This window comes from Balaenoptera ricei, chromosome 2 (assembly GCF_028023285.1).
Source record: "Balaenoptera ricei isolate mBalRic1 chromosome 2, mBalRic1.hap2, whole genome shotgun sequence".
NCBI lineage: Eukaryota > Metazoa > Chordata > Mammalia > Artiodactyla > Balaenopteridae > Balaenoptera > Balaenoptera ricei.
The window spans coordinates 77,220,135-77,239,781 of NC_082640.1; the positions used below are offsets into that span (position 1 = coordinate 77,220,135).

A 19,647-nucleotide genomic window follows, 5' to 3' on the forward strand; every position below is an offset into this window, starting at 1 on the left:
TTCTGTATATTAATCTTGTATCCTGCTACCTTGCTGAAATTATTTATTCTAATAGTTTTTGTGTGGAGACTTCAGGGTTTTCTATATAAAGTATCATGTCCTCTGCAAATAGTAATGGTTTTACTTCTTTCCTTCCAATTTGGATACTTTTTCTTTTTATTGTCTGATTTTTGTAGCTAGGACTTCCAATACTATGTTGAATAGAAGTGGTGACAGTGGGCATCCTTGTCTTGTTCCTGACTTTAGTAGGAAGGCTTTCAGCTTTTCACTGTTGAGTATTATGTTGGCTGTGGGTTTGTTGTAAGTGGCCTTTATTATGTTGAGATATGTTCCCTCTATACCCACTTTGGTGAGAGTTTTTGATCATAAACGGATGTTGAATTTTGTCAAATGCTTTTTCTGCATCTATTGAGATGATCATGCAGATTTGTCTATCTTTTTGTTAATGTGGTATTAACATTAATGTCGATTGATTTGTTGATTGATTTGCGTATCTTGAACCATTCTTGCGACCCTGGGATGAATCCAACTTGATCATGGTGTATTATCCTTTTTATGTATTGTTGGATTTGGTTTGCTAATTTTTCATTGAGAATTTTTGCAACTATATTCATGAAAGATATGGCCTGTAATTTTTTTTTGTGGTGTCTTTGTCTGCTTTTGTTATCAGAGTAATGGTGGCCTTGCAGAATGAATTTGGTAGTGTTTCCTCCTCTTCAATTTTTTGGAATTGTCTGAGAACGACAGGTGTAAGTTCTTCTTTATATGTTTGGTAGAATTCCCCAGGAAAGCCATCTGGTCCTAGACTTTTGTTTGCAGGGAGTTTTAAAATTACAGATTCTATTTTTTTTTTAATTATTTATTTTTGGCTGCATGCGGGCTTTCTCTAGTTGCAGTGAGAGGGGGCTACTCTGTTGCAGTGCATGGGCTTCTCATTGCGGTGGCTTCTCTTGTTGCGGAGCACGGGCTCTAGGCATGCGGGCTCAGTAGTTGTGGTGCGCGGGCTTAGTTGCTCCGAGGCATGTGGGATCTTCCCGGACCAGGGCTCAAACCCGTGTCCCCCTGCACTGGCAGGTGGATTCTTAACCACTGTGCCATCGGGGGGGGGTCCTCGTTTCAGCTTTATAGACACACATAGGGTCAAAGTGAAAGGATGGATGATGATATTCCAAGCAAATTGAAATGAAAAGAGGCGGGTTTAGTCATAGTTATATCAGACAAAAGAAGACTGCAAGTCATAAAGGGTAAGAAAAGACAAAGAAAGTAATTAAATAATGATAAAGGGGTCAATACATTAGGGAGATACAACAACTGTAAACATATACACTCCCAACACCCTAGCACTGAACTATATTAAGCAATTAATAACAGATTTAAGGGAGAAATAGACAACAATACAATAATTGTTAGGGACTTCAAAACCCCACTATCAGCAAGGGATACATTTTCCAGACAGAAAATCCACAAGGAAACATTGGTATTGAACCACATGTTAGAACAAATGAGCTTAATAGACAGAACATTCCACCAAACAGGAGCAGAATACATTCTTCTCAAGTGCACGTGGAACATTCTCCAGGAGAGGTCACACGATTAGCCACAAATCTTAGTAAATTTAAGGAGACTGAAGTCATACCAACTATCTTCTCTGAACACAATGGTAAAAAAAATAGAAATCAACAATAAGAGGAAAGTGAGAAGATGTACAAATATGTAGAAACTAAACAACACACTTCATTTGATCAAAGAAGAAAAAGGGAAGTTAAAAGTTACCTCAAAACAAATGAAAATGAAAACACAACATATCAAATATTGTGGGATGCAGCAAAAGCAGTTCTGAGAGGAAAAGTTATAGCAATAAACACATTTGTTAAGAAATTAGACAGATCTCAAATAATATAACTTTACACCTCAAGGAACTAGAAAAAGAAGAACAAATTAAGCTCAAAGTCAGCAGAAGGAAGGAAATAGTAAGGGTCAGAGGAGACATAAATGAAATAGAGACCATAAAAACAATAGAAAAATCAACAAAACTAAGAGCTGGTTCTTTGAAAAGGTAAACAAGATTGATGAACATTTAGCTAGGCTAAGAAGAAAAGAGATGACTCAAATAAAATTAGAAATGAAATGGTGAGAAATTGAAAATGTTTCTCTTAAGGTCAGGAATAAGGCAAAGATGCCCAGTCTCACCACACCTATTAAATATAGCTCTGGAAGTCCTAGCTAGAGCAATTAGTCAAGATAAAGAAATAAAAGGCATCCAAATCAGAAAGAAAGAAGTGAAACTGTCATTATTTGCAGATGATATGATCCTATATATAGAAAATCCCAAAGAATTGGTCAAAAAACTTGGAATTAGTCAACAATTTCAGTAAAGTGGCAGGATACAAAATCAACATACAGTGTAGCATTGGTGGTATAGTGGTGAGCATAGCTGCCTTCCAAAATCAACATATGAAATCACTGAAGTATCTGAAAAAGAAATGAAACCATCCCATTCACATAACATCAAAAATAATAAAATACTGAGGAATAAATTTAACTAAGTAAATGAAAGATCTGTATAATGAAAACTACAAAACTTTACTGAAATAAAGTGAAGAATACACAAACAAATGGAATGATATCCCATACTTATGGACTGGAAGAATTAATATTGTTAAGATGGACATACTACCCAAAGCCATTCACAGATTCAATATGCCAAAGACATTCTTCACAGAAATAGACGAAACAATCCTAAATTTGTGTTGAACCATAAAAGACCCTGAATAGTCAAAGCAATCCAGAGACAAAAGAACAAAGCTGGACGTGTTATACTTCCAGATTTCAAACTATACTTCAAAGCCATAGTAATCAAAACAGTATGGTACTGGCACAAAAATAGACACATCGACCAATGGAACAGAATAGAGAGTCCGGAATTAATCCTCAACATATACAATCAACTAATATTCAACAAGGGAGCCAAGAATACTCAAAGGGAAAGGACAGTCTCTTCCACAAATGGTGCTGGGAAAACTGGAAAAATGCATGCAGAAAAATGAAACTGGACCCCTATATTTCACGCCACTCACAAAAATTCACTCAAAAAGAATTTTTTGAATTTTTAAAACCTGATACCATAAAACTCCTAGAAGAAAACATGTGGAAGAATCTCATTGATATTGATCTTGGCAATAATTTTGGGTGTATGATGCCAAAGCACAAACTAAAAGAGAAAAAAAATCAACAAATGGGACTACATCAAACTCAAAAGCTTCTGCACAGCAAAAGAAACAATTAACAAAATGAAAAGACAATGTAAAGAATGGGAGAAAATTTTTGCAAACCATGTATTGGATAAGGGGTTAATATCCAATATATACAAAGAACTTGGTCACTCAGTAACAAAACAACCAAACAATCCAAATAAAAAATGGGCTGAACTAGACATTTATCAAAGAGGACATCAAAATGGCCAACAGACACATGAAGAGGTGTTCAACATCACTAATCATCAGGGAAGTGCAAATCAAAACCACAATGAGATATCATCACACACCTGTTAGAATGGCTATCACCAACAAGACAAGAGACAACAGGTGCTTGTAAGGATGTGATGTAAAGGGTACCCTTATACATGGGAATGTAAACTGGTCCAACCAATATGGAAAACAATATGGAGGTTCCTAAAAAAATTAAGAATAGATCTACCATAGGATCCAGCAATTCTATTTTGGGGTATATACCCCCCAAAAATGAAAACAGGATTCAGACGAAATATATGTACTCCCATGTTTATCGTGGCTTTATTCACAATAGCCAAGATATGGAAACGGCCCAAATACCCATCAACCGATAAATGGATAAAAAAGATATGTACATATTAACAACAGAATATAACTCAGCATGAGAAAGGAAGATATTCTCTCATTTGCAATAACATGGATGGACCTTGAGCAAATTATGCTGAGATAAGTCATACAGAGAAAGATAAGAACTGTACAATATCACTTACATGTGAAATCTAAAAAAGTTAAAACTGTAAAAAACAGTAAAATGGTGGTTACTAGGGGATGGTGATGGGTGGGGAATAAGAGTGATGGTGCTTGGGCTTCCCTGGTGGCGCAGTGGTTGAGAATCTGCCTGCCAATGCAGGGGACACAGGTTCGAGCCCTGGTCTGGGAGGATCCCACATGCCGCGGAGCAACTAGGCCCGTGAGCCACAAGTACTGAGACTGCGCGTCTGGAGCCTGTGCTCCGCAACAAGAGAGGCCGCGATAGTGAGAGGCCTGCACACCACGATGAAGAGTAGCCCCTGCTTGCTGCAACTAGAGAAAGCCCTCACACAGAAATGAAGACCCAACACAGCCAAAATAAATCAATTAATTAATTAATTAATTTAAAAAAAAGAGTGATGGTACTTAATGGTATAAACTTGTAACAAGTAGCAAATAAGCCATAGAGATCTAATGCACAGTGTAATATAGACAATAATATTGTACTATAATTAGGTAATATAAGCGTATTATGAGCAATCATACTAAATATATAAATGTATCAAAGTAACATGCTGTGCACCTTAAACTTACACAGTGTTACACATCAAATTTGTTCAATTAAAAAGAAAAAGAAAAAGAAAAATTAACTTGAAATGGATCATAGACCTAACTGTAAGGACTAAAACCACAACACATCTAGAAGAGGAGCAAATCTTTAGTGATCCCAGGCTTCAAATTTTGATTGGATACCTGAAATGTAGATGAAAAATATCAGAAATATAAGAAGTGGTTTAAAAAGGAAGGAGGTCATTGGAACATATTAGGTATGCAAATTTGTGAATGCTTCCATAATTGTGAAGTAAAGAGAATGGACTATAGAGTATTAGACAGGTTCAGTTTTAAATTTCAAGTTGCCACTAGCACTGACTTTTTGCAAGTTGCTTAATCTTTCAAGTTTCTGTTTCCTTAACTGTGATAGTATCAATCTCTTAAAATTGTTGTGAGGATTAAGTAAGAATAAGAATGTAAACAGTTCAATGTCTGATACATGATAATATTCCAATAAATAGGAAGTACTGCTGATACAATACTTATTAGTAACCAGTTAGTTCCATATTTTAAGGACTAGGACATTCAGTGGAACACCAGGGTTCAGAGGCTACTATATTTTATTTAAAGTATCACCACTTCTTTATAGTGATTTATTTAGTAAAGTTGGCAGCCCAAAGAAAAGTCCTCAAAAGGATGAAGAATCCTTTAAATGCTGTCACCTTTTGCCTGAGTTGACTGAAGGGTAGCAGAATATGCCACCCCAAAATATGCCTCTTTGCAATAAGATTTGGAGAAATAGCAGATACAGAAGAAGCTCTGGAAACAAAGTTGCTTTTTTGTAATGGAAATTTATACTTATAAAGGAAATCTTCCTTTACCAGAAAGAGGAGGACTAAATCACAAGAGAATCTAATCAATGGAGAAGGCACCAATTTAAAGACTTTAATCTGCATAACAAACCTTGCTCTTGTTTACTGTACTTTTCATGGTTACTTCTGCATAACTGGTCTCCCACACACACTTTCTTTTGTCTTTAACTGAAATGGTATTTAAGCCAGAATTCTAAGCTACCTCTGTGAGTTACTAATTTTTCCCTATCTCCCATGTAAACATATTATAAATTTGTTTTTCTCTTATTAATCTGTCTTCTGTACAAGGCCCCAGCCAAGAACTTAGAAGGGTAGTAGAAGGAAAATTATTCTTTACTCCCCTACATGACCCTGACATTGTTGAAGGTGCTGACTTCAGCCTGGCTGACTTTCTTGGTCCTATGCTCTTGACTTCTACTGCACTTAATTTTAAAATTTAATGCCATAGCTTTAAATATAGATCATTGACTGTCCAAATATGGTCCTTCCCATTAAGTCTAACTTCCTGAATCTTCCTTGATAAATGAGTAAACTAATGAATCTCCAAGGAGAACATGTCACAATTTCCAAAGTCTTATCTGGAATTTATGGTTATATTATTTTATGTATTCTGAAGTTTTGTTTGTTCCATGTTTTTCACTCTGGGCCATTCTGAGTCCAGGTTGATCTCAGTTCTTATGGTAGGATCAGCATTATAATTGGGAGAGAATCAAAAAATGTTTACTTTTATAAGGATTAAGGGGCCTTCCTAATTTAAAGGGGTGTTTTTTCACATTTAAAGTTCTTGGCTGGTAAGAAAAAAAGTTATCCCTAGTCTGTTATCCACAATCTGTTATAAATTATTGAGTGTTTATTATGTATTTGACAATTTAAGTACATTAATCTTTATAACAATTTTAAGAGAGAGAAATTGTTCTGTTTTACAGTTGAGAAAAGAGGCTGTGCAGAACTAACTGGCTTTAAGACTAGTGAGTACAAAGGAGGCTAATAGGCCTGATTTTGAAGATTTCTGCAGGGTTTGAAACAGATGTGTCTTAAAAAGTCAAGAGTCAGAATTTGAACACAGACCTGACCTAGATTTATCTGTCCCCTTCCAGATATATTTGTGAACACAGTCTCTGGAGTCAGATTGCTTGGCTTCAAATCTCAGCTCCAACAAATTAATAGGTATGTACTTCATCGGATAATATAAAGTGAGGAAAGAGACCCTGTAAAAAGGGTATGAAATGGGGAAAGAAGAAGGCTGCTTACTTTAGTTTTGTTGAGGCTGCTGTTCCCCAAGCAGCCTAGGAGGATACAGGATGATACCCACGGAAAATCAGGGGAGTCAGGGGGTAGGCGGAAACAGATTAAGGATTTTGGTTCCTTCTATCTATATAACTTCTGTGCTAAAGGGGAAAACTGATTAAATAACTCAACTTACTTATCTTACTTATTTAAAGGACAGGCAAGCAATAACTTACCACATGACATAGGTATTTAAAAAAATTCCTCTAAGTAGATATTAGGTTCGTTTAAAGTGCCATTGATCATGTAATATTGCCAAGAAAATCAAGATGAATAAAACATGATCCCTGTTCTTAAAAGGCTCATAGTCTAGCTTAAGTGCTATAAGTGAGGAGAAGTCGTCAAAACACTGTGTGGAATGATTATTCTGCCTAGAAGGCTGGGGAGTCTAAGAAAGCTTTCACAGGGACTTACCTGGTGGTCCAGTGGGTAGGACTCTGCACTCCCAATGCAGGGGGTCCAGGTTCGATCCCTGGTCGGGGAACTAGATCCCACTTGCACGCCGCAACTAAGAAGTCCGCATGCCACAACTAAGAGTTGGATGCTGCAAAAAAGAAGTCCGCATGCTGCAACTAAGACCTGGTGCAGCCTAAATAAATAAATAATTAATTTAAAAAGAAAGAAAGAAAGAAAGAGAGCTTTCACAGAGAAATGCCAGACATCGGCTGACAAAAACTTTGTTGGACAAAAAACTTTATATTAGGATTGGCATGGTGCAAAGAGAAAATATTCCCTCCTCAGTTCTTGCTAACTTAGTCCTCCAAGAGAATAGAAGTATCAGATATAACAAATCTACCATTGGGATCAGGTAGTTAACTATTGTATAATTTAGAGTTAATTGTTTCTTTGTTCACTGTCTCTTGAGGGAAAAGCACTGTCTTTATCAAGAGTTGGTCCAAGTATGTTAAGAGTTAATCCTAAGTAAATGTGAATTAATGTCAAGTCCCCATTTCCCCACTCTTAACATTTGTAAGAAGTAGCTTAATGAGATTAATATATATAGCAGAAAGACTTTTTGGTCTAAATATCAAAGTTTATTGAAATAAAATATAATCTATAATAAAAAATACTAAGGGTGTTACCACTGGTTACAGATTTAAGTATATTAACAAAAATCCAACATTTTAATCCAAGAATGACGCTATCCTTGTGGTACAATAACAAACATGAAATTAAACGTTGAATAATACTGAATAATTCTTTCAGAAATATTTTATATTTTCCCATCTGTGTTCAATATGCCTTTTTTAGGAGTATCCTCCAAAAATGAAACTTCTGAAACTTAAGACTTACTTTTTAAAATCAAATAGTTTTAGCATAATTAGCATATAAAACAATAACTTTCTTTCATAGAAATTCAGTTCAACCCTAAGCTGGGTAGATGCTTTTAGGTATCTTTATTCAAAAAATGTATTTCAATGCTCTTTTCTATCAGTCTCTAGGGTTGCTATTATTCTACAACTAGAATTAAAGCTGGTCATAAAGCAAAACAGATGAATTATTTCAGAAGTAGAAAGGGCATTAAGATAGTAAAGGAAAGGAGGAGAAAAAAAAATAGGCACTCGTACACAATCTATATATTTAAACTCTTTGAGAACTCTATTTCAATTGGCCATTCTTGGCCTGGCATAGAGATCTATCATAGCAACCTCCTGACCCAAATAGCTGGGCAATAAAGTGGAAGAAGAAAATTTGTTTTTTCTTGTTGTATTTCAAGATCACTTTCTCTGCAGTCATTATACCATTTCACTTGCTACTCCTCCAAATATGTGCCACAAGCCAATTATTCTGCACAATTCAAGGAAAAAAGACTCACATGCACTAACTTTAGGAAATGACTTTCAGGGGACCTCTGAAGTTTCACAAGTGAAGATTATCCCTTTTGCTGATTGTTGGGTAGCAATCATACATCAATCTCTGATCATACTGTCCTACTTGTGATATGTGGATGTGTGAAAACAATAGTTGTCATTTTACTGAGAAGATAGCATTTTAACAAAAACTACTGGAAGCTTTTCAAATCCTCATCTATATACCCTGGAAAAAAACGGTTATTTCATACAACCACGATGTAAAAAACAACAAAAACTGACAAAACTGAGAGACACACAGGACAGATTAAATGCCAATCTTAGTCTTAAAACACATTTCATTAGTTAGAACTGCTCTGCAGGGTATTTCAGTTATAATGCTCATTTGGACAGGTCACTGATTTGGGAATTTAAATAGGTATTTCACTTTCCTGAATTCCTATTAAAGCTGTGACTACTAGAGCCAAATAAGCCAGGATCACCTTCAGAAGAATTTTGCTTTGTCCACCCTCTAATCTAGGAGGCACCCCTGCCTCTCAAGATAGGATATTACAGTTAGGATAGATATAAGGTTTGTAAAGTTAATGGTGACAAATTATTAAGTGATTTGAAGGAATTCTTAGAATTAATATCAGATGAAGTAGAGATATTATAGAATAATACTACAACTTTTTGTTCTTTAAATCTACTGTGGTTTAAAGCTTAGGTTTTATGTTTCTTCCATGGTATTTCAACACCTTATCTGGGATAGTACCATGCCCTAAAAAAAATCTATTATAAGCAGACAAATATAAATCTCGTCCTTTCTCAGCTCAACAGGATAAAGCTAAACTTGAGGCAATAGCTGAAGACTTTTACCCTGTTTTTTGAGTTGAATTTTTTTGAGATCAGAAAAGTGAAATTAGAAACTAGAATCCTTCATGTAAAAATATATATGTGTATCGCAATTAATTAAACTCTAATTTCTAATGGCAGAAACAATGGGATTAAGTAAGACATGCATGAGTTAAAATTTAGACAGATCTTCAGAATCAGTTAAACTTATCAGGGTCCTGCAATTTGTCCCTTAGCCTGCATTATCTCTATATTGCAGTATATTTTGTTCAAGAAGCCTTCAATTATAATTTTAAAGTGTCACTAGAGAAGAGTAACCACAATTTTTTATGTTTTCCCAAGAGCTTTAGAAGTGTTGGACATCAGTAAAAAAGGACACTCAATTACTACAGGACCTAAGAACTCTGGTTCTGGTTAGTTATTTTACTATTTTCGGTCACTTTCTAAAAGAAATTTAACTGTATATTATCAAATAACATTTTACACTTAAAAAACAGAAATAATTTAAATAGCCCTAAAAAGGACAGTACTTAAGAGATCTAAATGAATTCCATCCATGCAAAAATGTTTACATATATGTATTAGTAACCTGATCCCATTGTACTTTGTTCCATGAAGAGGCAAAGAGAATCTAAATATTTAGAAATATGAAAGATATCAAAAAAAATAGATTTTTAATGCTTTTATACTCCCAAAATACTCTTGGTTTTGATCCTATAGCCCACAGAACACAAAAGCAACTGTAAAATACTACATTTGAGGAAGAGGGAATTCCCTGGCAGGGGGCACGGGTTCGATCCCTGGACAGGGAACTAAGATCCCACGTGCTGTGCAGCACAGCAAAAAAAAAAAAAAAAAAAAAAAAAAAAAAATTGGGGGAAGAGATGATGCCATGCTCAAAGACAAGATAATTCTACAAACTTTGACAGCATTAAAAAAACAAAAAACAAAAAACTGGCTTTAGAAATATTGTCATTGGGGGAAAAAATCTACACATTCAAGAACAAAAGATGTGTGTAATACTTATGATTATTTCAATAATACCCTGTGCTTATACTATGTCCTTTATTCCAAGGTGCAAAGCACTAAAAATGAGCATCCTTTAGATATTTAGAGTAAATTGAGGCATGGTAAATTTGCCGAAGGCAAGATAAAAGCCAGGTTTTTAGACAAAATGATTCAGAATTTCACATTTCCCATACCTTAAAATACAAATTATATGCCATCTTTAATGCCTCCATCTTACTTTATCAAACATTAGTAAATGTATTATTATAGTTTAAGTTGTATGCCCAAATATTCTGTGATAGGTAAAAGCCATAAGCTTTCCATCATGTTTTACAATAACTCCATTGAATAGGAAAGTTAAGTGAAATACAATCAATTTGCTTTTTGCTTTTTTTTAAAAAAATTTTAAATAAATGAGATTGTTTTAGGACAGTTCTAGAAATTCTTGCCTTGATTTTTCTCCAGCAGAATTTTACAAATATCTGCTTTATATGCCAACATTAATATGATAGTTCTTTCCTTAAATATATATTTTACTTCTAGTCCTCTTTCCTCTCAAGATCTTCTGTCTCTTAGTGAACTGAGTTGGTGATTCATTAAAAACAAAGTGTTAAGGTTTTGTGAAAGTACAAAATGGTTAATGTTGGGTTCAGTCAACTAATCTCTGACAGTAACTTGCTTAATTAAGCTGAGATCAAGAAGTATGAGGAAGAATTCAAAACATAAGTAGTCAAATACTAGAAATTTTAGACAAAAAATATATACATATATTCCAAAGACTAATCCTAACCTTAAATCTATGTCTCATTCAACTACTAACTTCACATCTTGAAACATGAAATAAGTTACTTTACCTATGCACATTGAAACAGCATATTATAGGAAGCAGCCAATTCCAATTTTAGCTGCCTCAAACAGCTTGGTGATGATGATTCTTAAATCTGAGACTCCTTTCAGAATCTATTAGAAGTCATGGATCCTTGCTTCAGAAACACAAACACACACACACACACACACACACACACACACACATACACGATGCATTTTTTAGTGTTGATAACATTATAAATCACAGTGTTGTTGATTCAATGGGATTAACATGAAGAAAATTTTCATACTGTTAACAAAGACTGGTCACTAACCTTAAGGAAATGTCTTTGAAGTATCAGACAGTTCAATGACCATATCCATTCATTCATCTGCTTCTTTTGCTAGCTCTGGTTGCAAAAGAGGTGACTGGTTGATGCAAATGTGTCTCTAATCTAGCCTATAAATCTTAAAAACAAAAATGTTTAAGTTCTAATTTCTACTAGCAGTGCACATGTAACAGTTTTCAAGCATTACAAAATACTGTGAAGGAAAGACTTTAATATACCACTATCAAATTCCAGTGTACCTAAACCAACAATGAAATATCTGAATATGTAATTTGTTGACTTGAGCAAAATAAAGACATAATAGCTTTAAATTCTTTATAACTTTCAAGGATGGGAAAACAGTATCTCTCAGAAGTTTTTTTTTTTTTTTTTAAATAGAATGGAACATTTAATTTTCCCCCCACAGTATTCAAAGTAAACATTTTATCATTATTACTCTTGGTATATCAAACTGAATTCCAGGAATGTAAGAAAGCCTGACTGGGAAATATTACATAGAAAAAGGTTGAATTAACAAACACATTACATTTCTTAGTTATTTCTTATAAGTATACACTGACATTTACTTATCTGATAGCAGCACTGCTGGTTTTGAGTGAATTTTTTTTTTTCTTCTAATGGGAACTGCAGAATGGCAGTGTTATCTTTGGAACAAATTAAGACAGTAACAATTAACAGAAGAATACCTTCTACACATATATTTTTCAAGGGCAATAAATAGTTAAGTATATAATTATGGAAAAATATGCCTCAAATGTGTTTTTTAAAATTTCTCAGGATTTATTGTTTTGCTTCTTAATAAAATATAATGCACTGTCACTACTATCTGTTCTGGGAAAACCAAACCCTGAGGTTTGAGTTTCCTCCTTTAACCAACAGAGTGATATCAAGAATAAACTTGGCCTAAAAATCAACTTGTTTGAGCCAATAGAGAATTCTGTAGTACATTTGATTACTTTAGCAATATACACATATTCTGGGTTATTATCAAGAGACTCACCAAATATTTTGTATGAAAGTTTTATACCCCAAACAGGTTCTCTGATGACTTATCATGCTAGCATATGAAATTTGAAGGAATAACAAATGGTATAACATAAACAGACATGCAGTATAGAAGGATGTAAAAGATACAGCTTGACCCTGGATATTTCCCTTAGAATAATTTCTTCCATAAATAAGACTTTACTTTTTACATATAGATTTATCTTATATCTGGTCCTGGATCACGGAGAATGTTAAGGACATAGCTTAAGAAATCAAGACCACATTTTTTTTGTAGTCTTTTGTCACCCCAGACCACAAAAAGCATTCTCCAAGTGGATGCTCAGGTTAGATTAAGATGCTCTTGAACAAACAAATTTACTGAGGCTTAGAATGTAAATCACGTAACTACTTGCAGCAGCAATAGTCTTTTCAAAAATGACTAAAACAAACTTTTAAATATAAAGCATATAAAAAGGACTATTAAGGATAGTTTTCCAAACTATAGAAATACAGGAAAATATGTGTTGCCTCATAATAAAGTTCAATAAATATTCTTTCTGAATCCTAGAAACACTATAAGATGTTATAGGTTTATTTGGTTCTCATAAGTTAGAATAATCTGATTGCTTCTACATAAATTCCTCCAAATTCTTATCCTCAAACAGATTTTTACTAATGCTTTTCTACTAGACTCAGAGATTATCTAACATCCTTTCAAAAATGTGCTTTTTTGTTGGTTTTAATAAGTGTACTTAATTTTCTAGAAAATAAACATGATTTAAAATTTAAGGTTCAAGGTAATTCTAGAAAAAGACAGACACTGAACTATCTCCTTTTCTATTTCTACATCTCCATATTTACAAGGCCTAGCATCCACATGGTTTCCTCTTTATACTCACTTATCACACTATCAATAAATAGTAACTGTGGTCCAAGTAACCTATATTAAAGATTTCAAAATTCCTCAAATTTTATAACACTACAAAGTTATTAAGATTTGATTTTGATGAGTATTGGTGTTATGTAATTTTTTTTTTTATTGGAAAAGAAATACAAATCTTTTTTTTTTCTATCTAAATTAAATCCAAGCTCCATTATCAGTTCTCAAGATATATCTAAAATGTACATTCCTAAAGAAAGGTAAAGCTGTTCAAGGGCTGAACTAGTCCAATATACAATTGAGGGTTATTTATTCTTGTTATTTTTGTCTTTTCTTTTTCTTTTAAAATCTATATTAAACCCCTGGTTTCTCATGGATTAGATCATAATTTAACATTGTAAAAATTAATTTCAGAAATTATTGTGCTAATATTTAGATTTGAGGAAGGAATCAGACAAAATCAATTACCTCTATTCATTGTTAGAACAGAAGATGAAATAGCTTACTAACTGATATGAGTTATGAATGTCACTATGACACAAATTTGCTGTGATTTGCTTATTTGGCTACAAGTGCATTATTTTTCATGAATGACAACACACAGCATTTTCAACTTGTAACATGAAACTCCAGCTCGTAAAGAGTGTACTGTGTGACTTGAAAAAGTCTGATTGTAACTAAGTAACAACCTTTCCCCTGAAAAACATGAACAAAATCCATTGGGAAATCAGGCACAGACGGTATTTATCGGTTTTTCTTCCTTTCCTCCTATGGTTTTGTTTCTGAAGACATACAGATGGTTCCAACAAGATCCACACTTGTTACAAAATGACACAGCTATTTTTTTCCTTTTCTTTTTCTTTATCTTTTTCTCGAGGTTCCTTTCGCTTACGTTCACTATTCCCAGATTGTCTGCCACTCGATGGAGAGGCTTGTGCTGGCTGGCTTTGCTTTAAGAAAAATAAACAGGAAAAAATTACCACAATTTGTCCAAGATGCTTAAGCATAGTTATCTAGAAAGAAAAACTACAGGAGTGAAAGGAATTATTAATGGAAAAAGGCTATTGGTGTATAGACTTGTTATGTGATATGGTATCTGAATAACTGCCTCTATCATTCAGAATAGATATAATTAATGTATCCATTATTCTAAGTAAATGGAACTTCAAACAATAAATAACATATAGCATTATATTGCCTGAAGACTCAAATTCAAGATAACTTATGTTAAAGTTCAGGAAATGTTAAAGAAAGTGACACCTTTTGGCAAGCTACAATAGTTCTCCAAGATCTCGTTAAATACTATAATAAACAGATTTTAAAAGCAGGGAAAAAAAACCCTGAGGACTCAGAGTGTGAAATGTGTATTCTGTGAAATGAGAGAACTTTTTTAGTGAAAAGCTAATCATAACATGGTAGGTTTTAAATTTTAAGCTTGGAGTAGTCAATATTTCTAGAAATAGAAATGTTATACCTATTTTAATAGAGACCTCTATATTTAAAGTTTCATCAGAACTTAAAGGGCATCAAGCTTTCTTGAATACCCAAATCAAAGGAATAGTTCTAGCATGGTACAAACATAAAAGAAGGGGAATATTTTTTTCATTTAATGAAATGAGATTTAAGAAATAGAAACCCCCTTAGTTACATTTTCAGTGCTTAAAACATTTAGCTGGGCAAAGTGGAAAGGTGCTAACCTTTGCTGAATACTTAGCACATGTCAAACATTGGATTAAATGCTAACATTATTTATTCTTAACCACAAACCTAAGGGTTAAGTATTATCTTCTTTTTTCCAGATAGGGAAAATGAAGCTAAGAGACGTAGAGGACTTTGTCCATGTTGCACCTAGTAAGGGGAGACAGAAGCAGAAAATGCAAATCCACATTTATCTGGCTCCAAAGTCTACATTCTTTCCAGGAGTACCTCATACTGCCTTCTAAGTGATAGGAAAGATTTGTTCAAATTGGTTTATATTGTTTGAAGCTATTAAGAACTTAATAAATTTGGAAAATCTTCCCATCAGAACCTCAGAAAAAGTAAATTTAACTAAATTAGAAATATATTAAGATAATCACAAACTTAGGACAATGTCATAAAATCCATGGATGCTAAAAATGCTAACAGAGTCAATACCTAACTTAAAAGTTTTTATCTCAGCACAAATTTCTTTATTGCTAAAGTGATCATTATATTTAAGAATCAGAACACTAGTTTTTACCTGGGCCTGTGTAGAAGCAGAAGCAGCAGCTGCTGCTGCTTGTTCCTGTTCCTGGTAATATTGAGAAGCTCGTCTATCCTCTTCTTCTTGGAGTTTCTTTGCTAGTTCCAAATCACTGATTCCTTCAGGTATTTGTTCCCAATTGATCTCTTGGCTCTGCTGTTCTTGTTGTAGAGATAATGCCATAAGATAGTCCTAAGAAATTAAATGATAACCATTTTTAGCTATGAGATTTTATCCAAGAACTAACGTGTGTGAATATAGGGGTTATATCTACAAACCTATGAGAGTGGCTTTTAAAAAACATACCAGAGGGTAAATGTAAAAATAGAAGTTTTCTATTTATTTCTGTTTGGGAGGTATGAAATTATTTCAGTGATGTTGCCATTGTTATAAATATTTTAAATATTCATTTGGAATTCTTTCTAGAAGCAGTATATAAGGCATTCAGAAAAGCTTAAAAAAAAAACCCACATGTCTGTAGAAAATTGTTACAAAGGAAAAAAGCATAAATAAGAAAGTTAAGATTACCATAATATCATTACACAGAGCCAACTACTGTTAACAATTAATATATAATTGTTATATATTAATCATTTTTTTCTATATTCACATACAAACACAAACACATCGCCCATCTCCCAACCCCTGAAACTATCATAATCTGCTTTCTTTTCCATTTAATGCCATAAAAGTCTTCTGTTTAAAAAAAAGTCATAAGAACTTCCCAAGATTATTTATTAAATATTCTTCCAAAAGATGATTTTTAAAGCCAACACAGCTGTCCATCATACAATCATATTCAGTTACTTAACTATGCCCTTCTCCTCCTACACACACACCCAGATTATTTCCTATGAGAGAAAGTGATGCATCTTTGGTCAAAAGTTATATTATCTAACATAACATCCACTTTTATTAACAATTAGTGCTGAATGAAACTTGACTACTCTTGTGCACCTCCCCCAATCTACCCTCAAAATAAGAGAATTTTAAATAACCACAGAGGATATGTAAAAGGTTGTTGCCTGTGAAGACCTTGTACTATCTAGCATGATTATCTTACTGACATCAAGAATTTGTCCTTCAAATTTTTCTCCTCAATTCTTCAAACTCTGCTCTTTGCCAAGTCCCTTCCTTGCTACTTTTAAAGACAATATCATACATATATTCTCAACACCTTACGACTAGATTACTGTGGCAATCTATTGCTTTACTTCATTCCTGTGCCACTATTTTTTACATACAGTGGTTAGAAAAATCCTGTATATTTCTCTTAAGTAAAACTTAAAAAACCATGCCCCTGTATATCTTCTGAAGGAAAATGAGTATGTTGATTATTATGGCTGTTTGTCAAAGGAGAGCCAAGAGTCCTAGAAAGATCAGCATTTGTTTGGATCGAGTATGCTTTTGTCCATTCACAGCTTGCTATTCAAATTACCATTATAGAACTTAACATATAACATTAGTTGGTCAAATACCTGCCCCCCCAACTAGACTGCAGAATCTTTGAGGACAGGACTGAATGATTTATCTTTGTGTCCCCAGGACGTAGTTATAGTGCTCAATACAACTGCTCAATGAATAATGGTTAAATGAACACAGTCTCTATGCACTTAAATTGTTATCAGCGAAACATGTGCCAACTGTTTAACATAAACATATTTCTGCCTCAGTTGAGGAAAATGTCACATCACTGTTATACTTCTAGTAATAAACACACTTGTGGCTCTAAGCCTACCAACCAATAGCAGGCAAAAATCTCATCTGTCTCAGTTCTAAATAAGAATTCTGCTCAGTAGTGCAGCTCCTGCTGTGTCTGTTCCTCCTTACCTTGGACTCTAAGGCTTAGAACACCCCCCTACTCTTTATCCAGTATATGCTATCTTCAAGACTCTTTCTTTTCTACTTTTTCTGACTAACCAAAATAGATCTCAAATATGTACTTGTCTCTTCATCTCTACCACCAAGGCTAAGCCATCATCACCTCTTGCTTGGACTGCTAGTCTGCTTACAACCGTGTCCTTCCTATGCATTTGCCACATAGCAGGTTTTTAAAAAGGTATAATAGTGCTCACTTCGGCAGCATAAATACTAAAATTGGAACGATACAGAGAAGATTAGCACGGCTCCTATGCAAGGATGACACGCAAATTTGTGAAGCATTCCATATTTTTTTACAGAAGTAGAAATATACTGTTATACACATGAAACATATAATGTTATAAACTAATGCTACCTCAATTTTAAAAAAGGTAAAGTAGATCATGTCACTTCCATGTTTAATACTTGGCATACCTTCCCTACTACAATTAGAATAAAATTTAAACTCTTTACCATGACCTTCACAGTTCAATATAATCTGGCCTTCTGAACCAAAGTGTACAATTAATGTACATGTAGAATAATAACTTACCTATTTAGGAAGTGTCAGGAAAATTTCACAAGTATATTAATGAACAAATCTTTAGTTCAAAAATTTGGATGACTAAATTCACATTTGAAAGGAATGAGCACTTTAAACAATATGAAGAAGATAAAACAACAAATTTACCTGATCTATCTGATCTTGTTGTCCTCTGTATACAGTTTCAGGATCAGAAGGAGGTCGCAGATGAAATTCTGAGTCACAGAAATTTCCATCGCCATCAACATTGTGTAGGCTTTCCCAAACAACTTTTTCTTCAGTGAGAAACCCCTGGTCTGTTACCAACAAATACAGTAGACCCTTAATAAGAAATAAGAAAAAGGACTGTTAAATTGATCAAAGCTAGTTAATATTTAAGAGAAATTGTATAATCTTTTTAAAACATATAATTATTCCTACTAGTTAGATCTGCACAACATACTAAATAGTTGACCAAGTAGATATCTTATTTGCTCACTGAATTATATCTACTTGGCTTTGAATATAGTTTATAAAAGGTACACTACAGTATGATGAGAAATAGGAGTTCTTGGCATGTTCAACTAATTCATAACTTATAAATAGCCCTTGGGGTTTTTTAATCTCGTTTCACAAAATAGAAAAATACTATACAAGTTCCTAAAAAATACATCAGATAACAAATAAGACACAGTCACAATAAAATTATATCGCCTGTTTTTAAAAAAAATTAAGCACATATGACTAATCCATTTCATATCAATTTTTCCTTCTCTGCACCATTAGCTGCTCTTAATTTGTACACCAACAGTACTTTGTACTTTTTCTATAGTAGCATTAAATCACACTGTACAATGATTATGTTTTCCTCCTCGTTCCCCAGACTGTATTTTTTAATCTATCTCTGGGCCTATTGTAGGCTGTATCATAAAGTTGGAGCCTAATATTTATTGAATTAATCAATGAAGTCATAATGTATTTACAGTCATTACCATAGAATTTAGCATTGATCTCTAATTGCTCATATGCATTAGTTTTAACTCCAATCATATGTAAAGTGTCCCTAGTATACCATATGACGTTTGTAAGCCATTTTTATTTCAGATTTACCAAGGACAAGACTTTCATTTACTTGTTCAGAGTTCCCACTGGTTAATATAGTGTTTATTATTGCACAAGAATCAAACTTTTCAAGTTCTCACTTATACACAATCTTAATAATAAGAAGAAATTCCTTTAAAGAATTTGGTGGTGAGGGTAGAGAATTACTGAATAAATTCTGAAGCTTTAAAAAAAACTAAGTAGTTGTTATTTTTGAACATTTACTATGTGTCCAGCACTATGGGACACAGCTCCTCCTAAAGTACAAAGTCTTTCCTGTTATCTAGTAGCACTTACATTCAAGAATCAGCTGTAGGTACTGATTAATTTACAAGGTCACTGAAATTACTATTGCAACATGAAGGGGATTCATAAAGAAACACATTTTGGTATAAAGTTTAAAGACATTGTTTTAAGCAAATATTAAGTCCAGGCTCATGTTTTGTTTTGTTTTTTAAATCAGGTATGTTCCAATTTATCAAATATTGAATGCCTACCATATGCTTAGCACTATGCTAAGTGCTTGAGGATTCATCTCATGGGTAGTAATGATCCCACCTTACTCTGGTAT

The 19,647-nt window shown here is 33.7% G+C and overlaps 1 protein-coding gene and 1 non-coding gene across 3 annotated transcripts in view; one reads left to right on the plus strand and one right to left on the minus strand.

Moving 5' to 3' along the window:
- Positions 1 to 12,260: 12,260 nt before the first annotated feature.
- MINDY2 (MINDY lysine 48 deubiquitinase 2) overlaps positions 12,261 to 19,647 on the minus strand; it is a 74,620-nt gene continuing 67,233 nt past the window's right edge. For both annotated transcript variants that reach the window (XM_059913179.1, XM_059913178.1), the window contains 3 exons: positions 18,144 to 18,317; positions 15,590 to 15,784; positions 12,261 to 14,318 (listed from right to left, as the gene is read on the minus strand). In XM_059913179.1, the coding sequence (XP_059769162.1) occupies positions 14,190 to 14,318; positions 15,590 to 15,784; positions 18,144 to 18,317 (498 nt within the window). In that variant the 3' untranslated portion in view covers positions 12,261 to 14,189. The remainder of the gene's footprint in view (positions 14,319 to 15,589; positions 15,785 to 18,143; positions 18,318 to 19,647) is intronic.
- Positions 17,660 to 17,766, plus strand: LOC132360957 (U6 spliceosomal RNA). Its single transcript, XR_009501274.1, has one exon. It is a non-coding gene; the product is annotated as a U6 spliceosomal RNA (small nuclear RNA).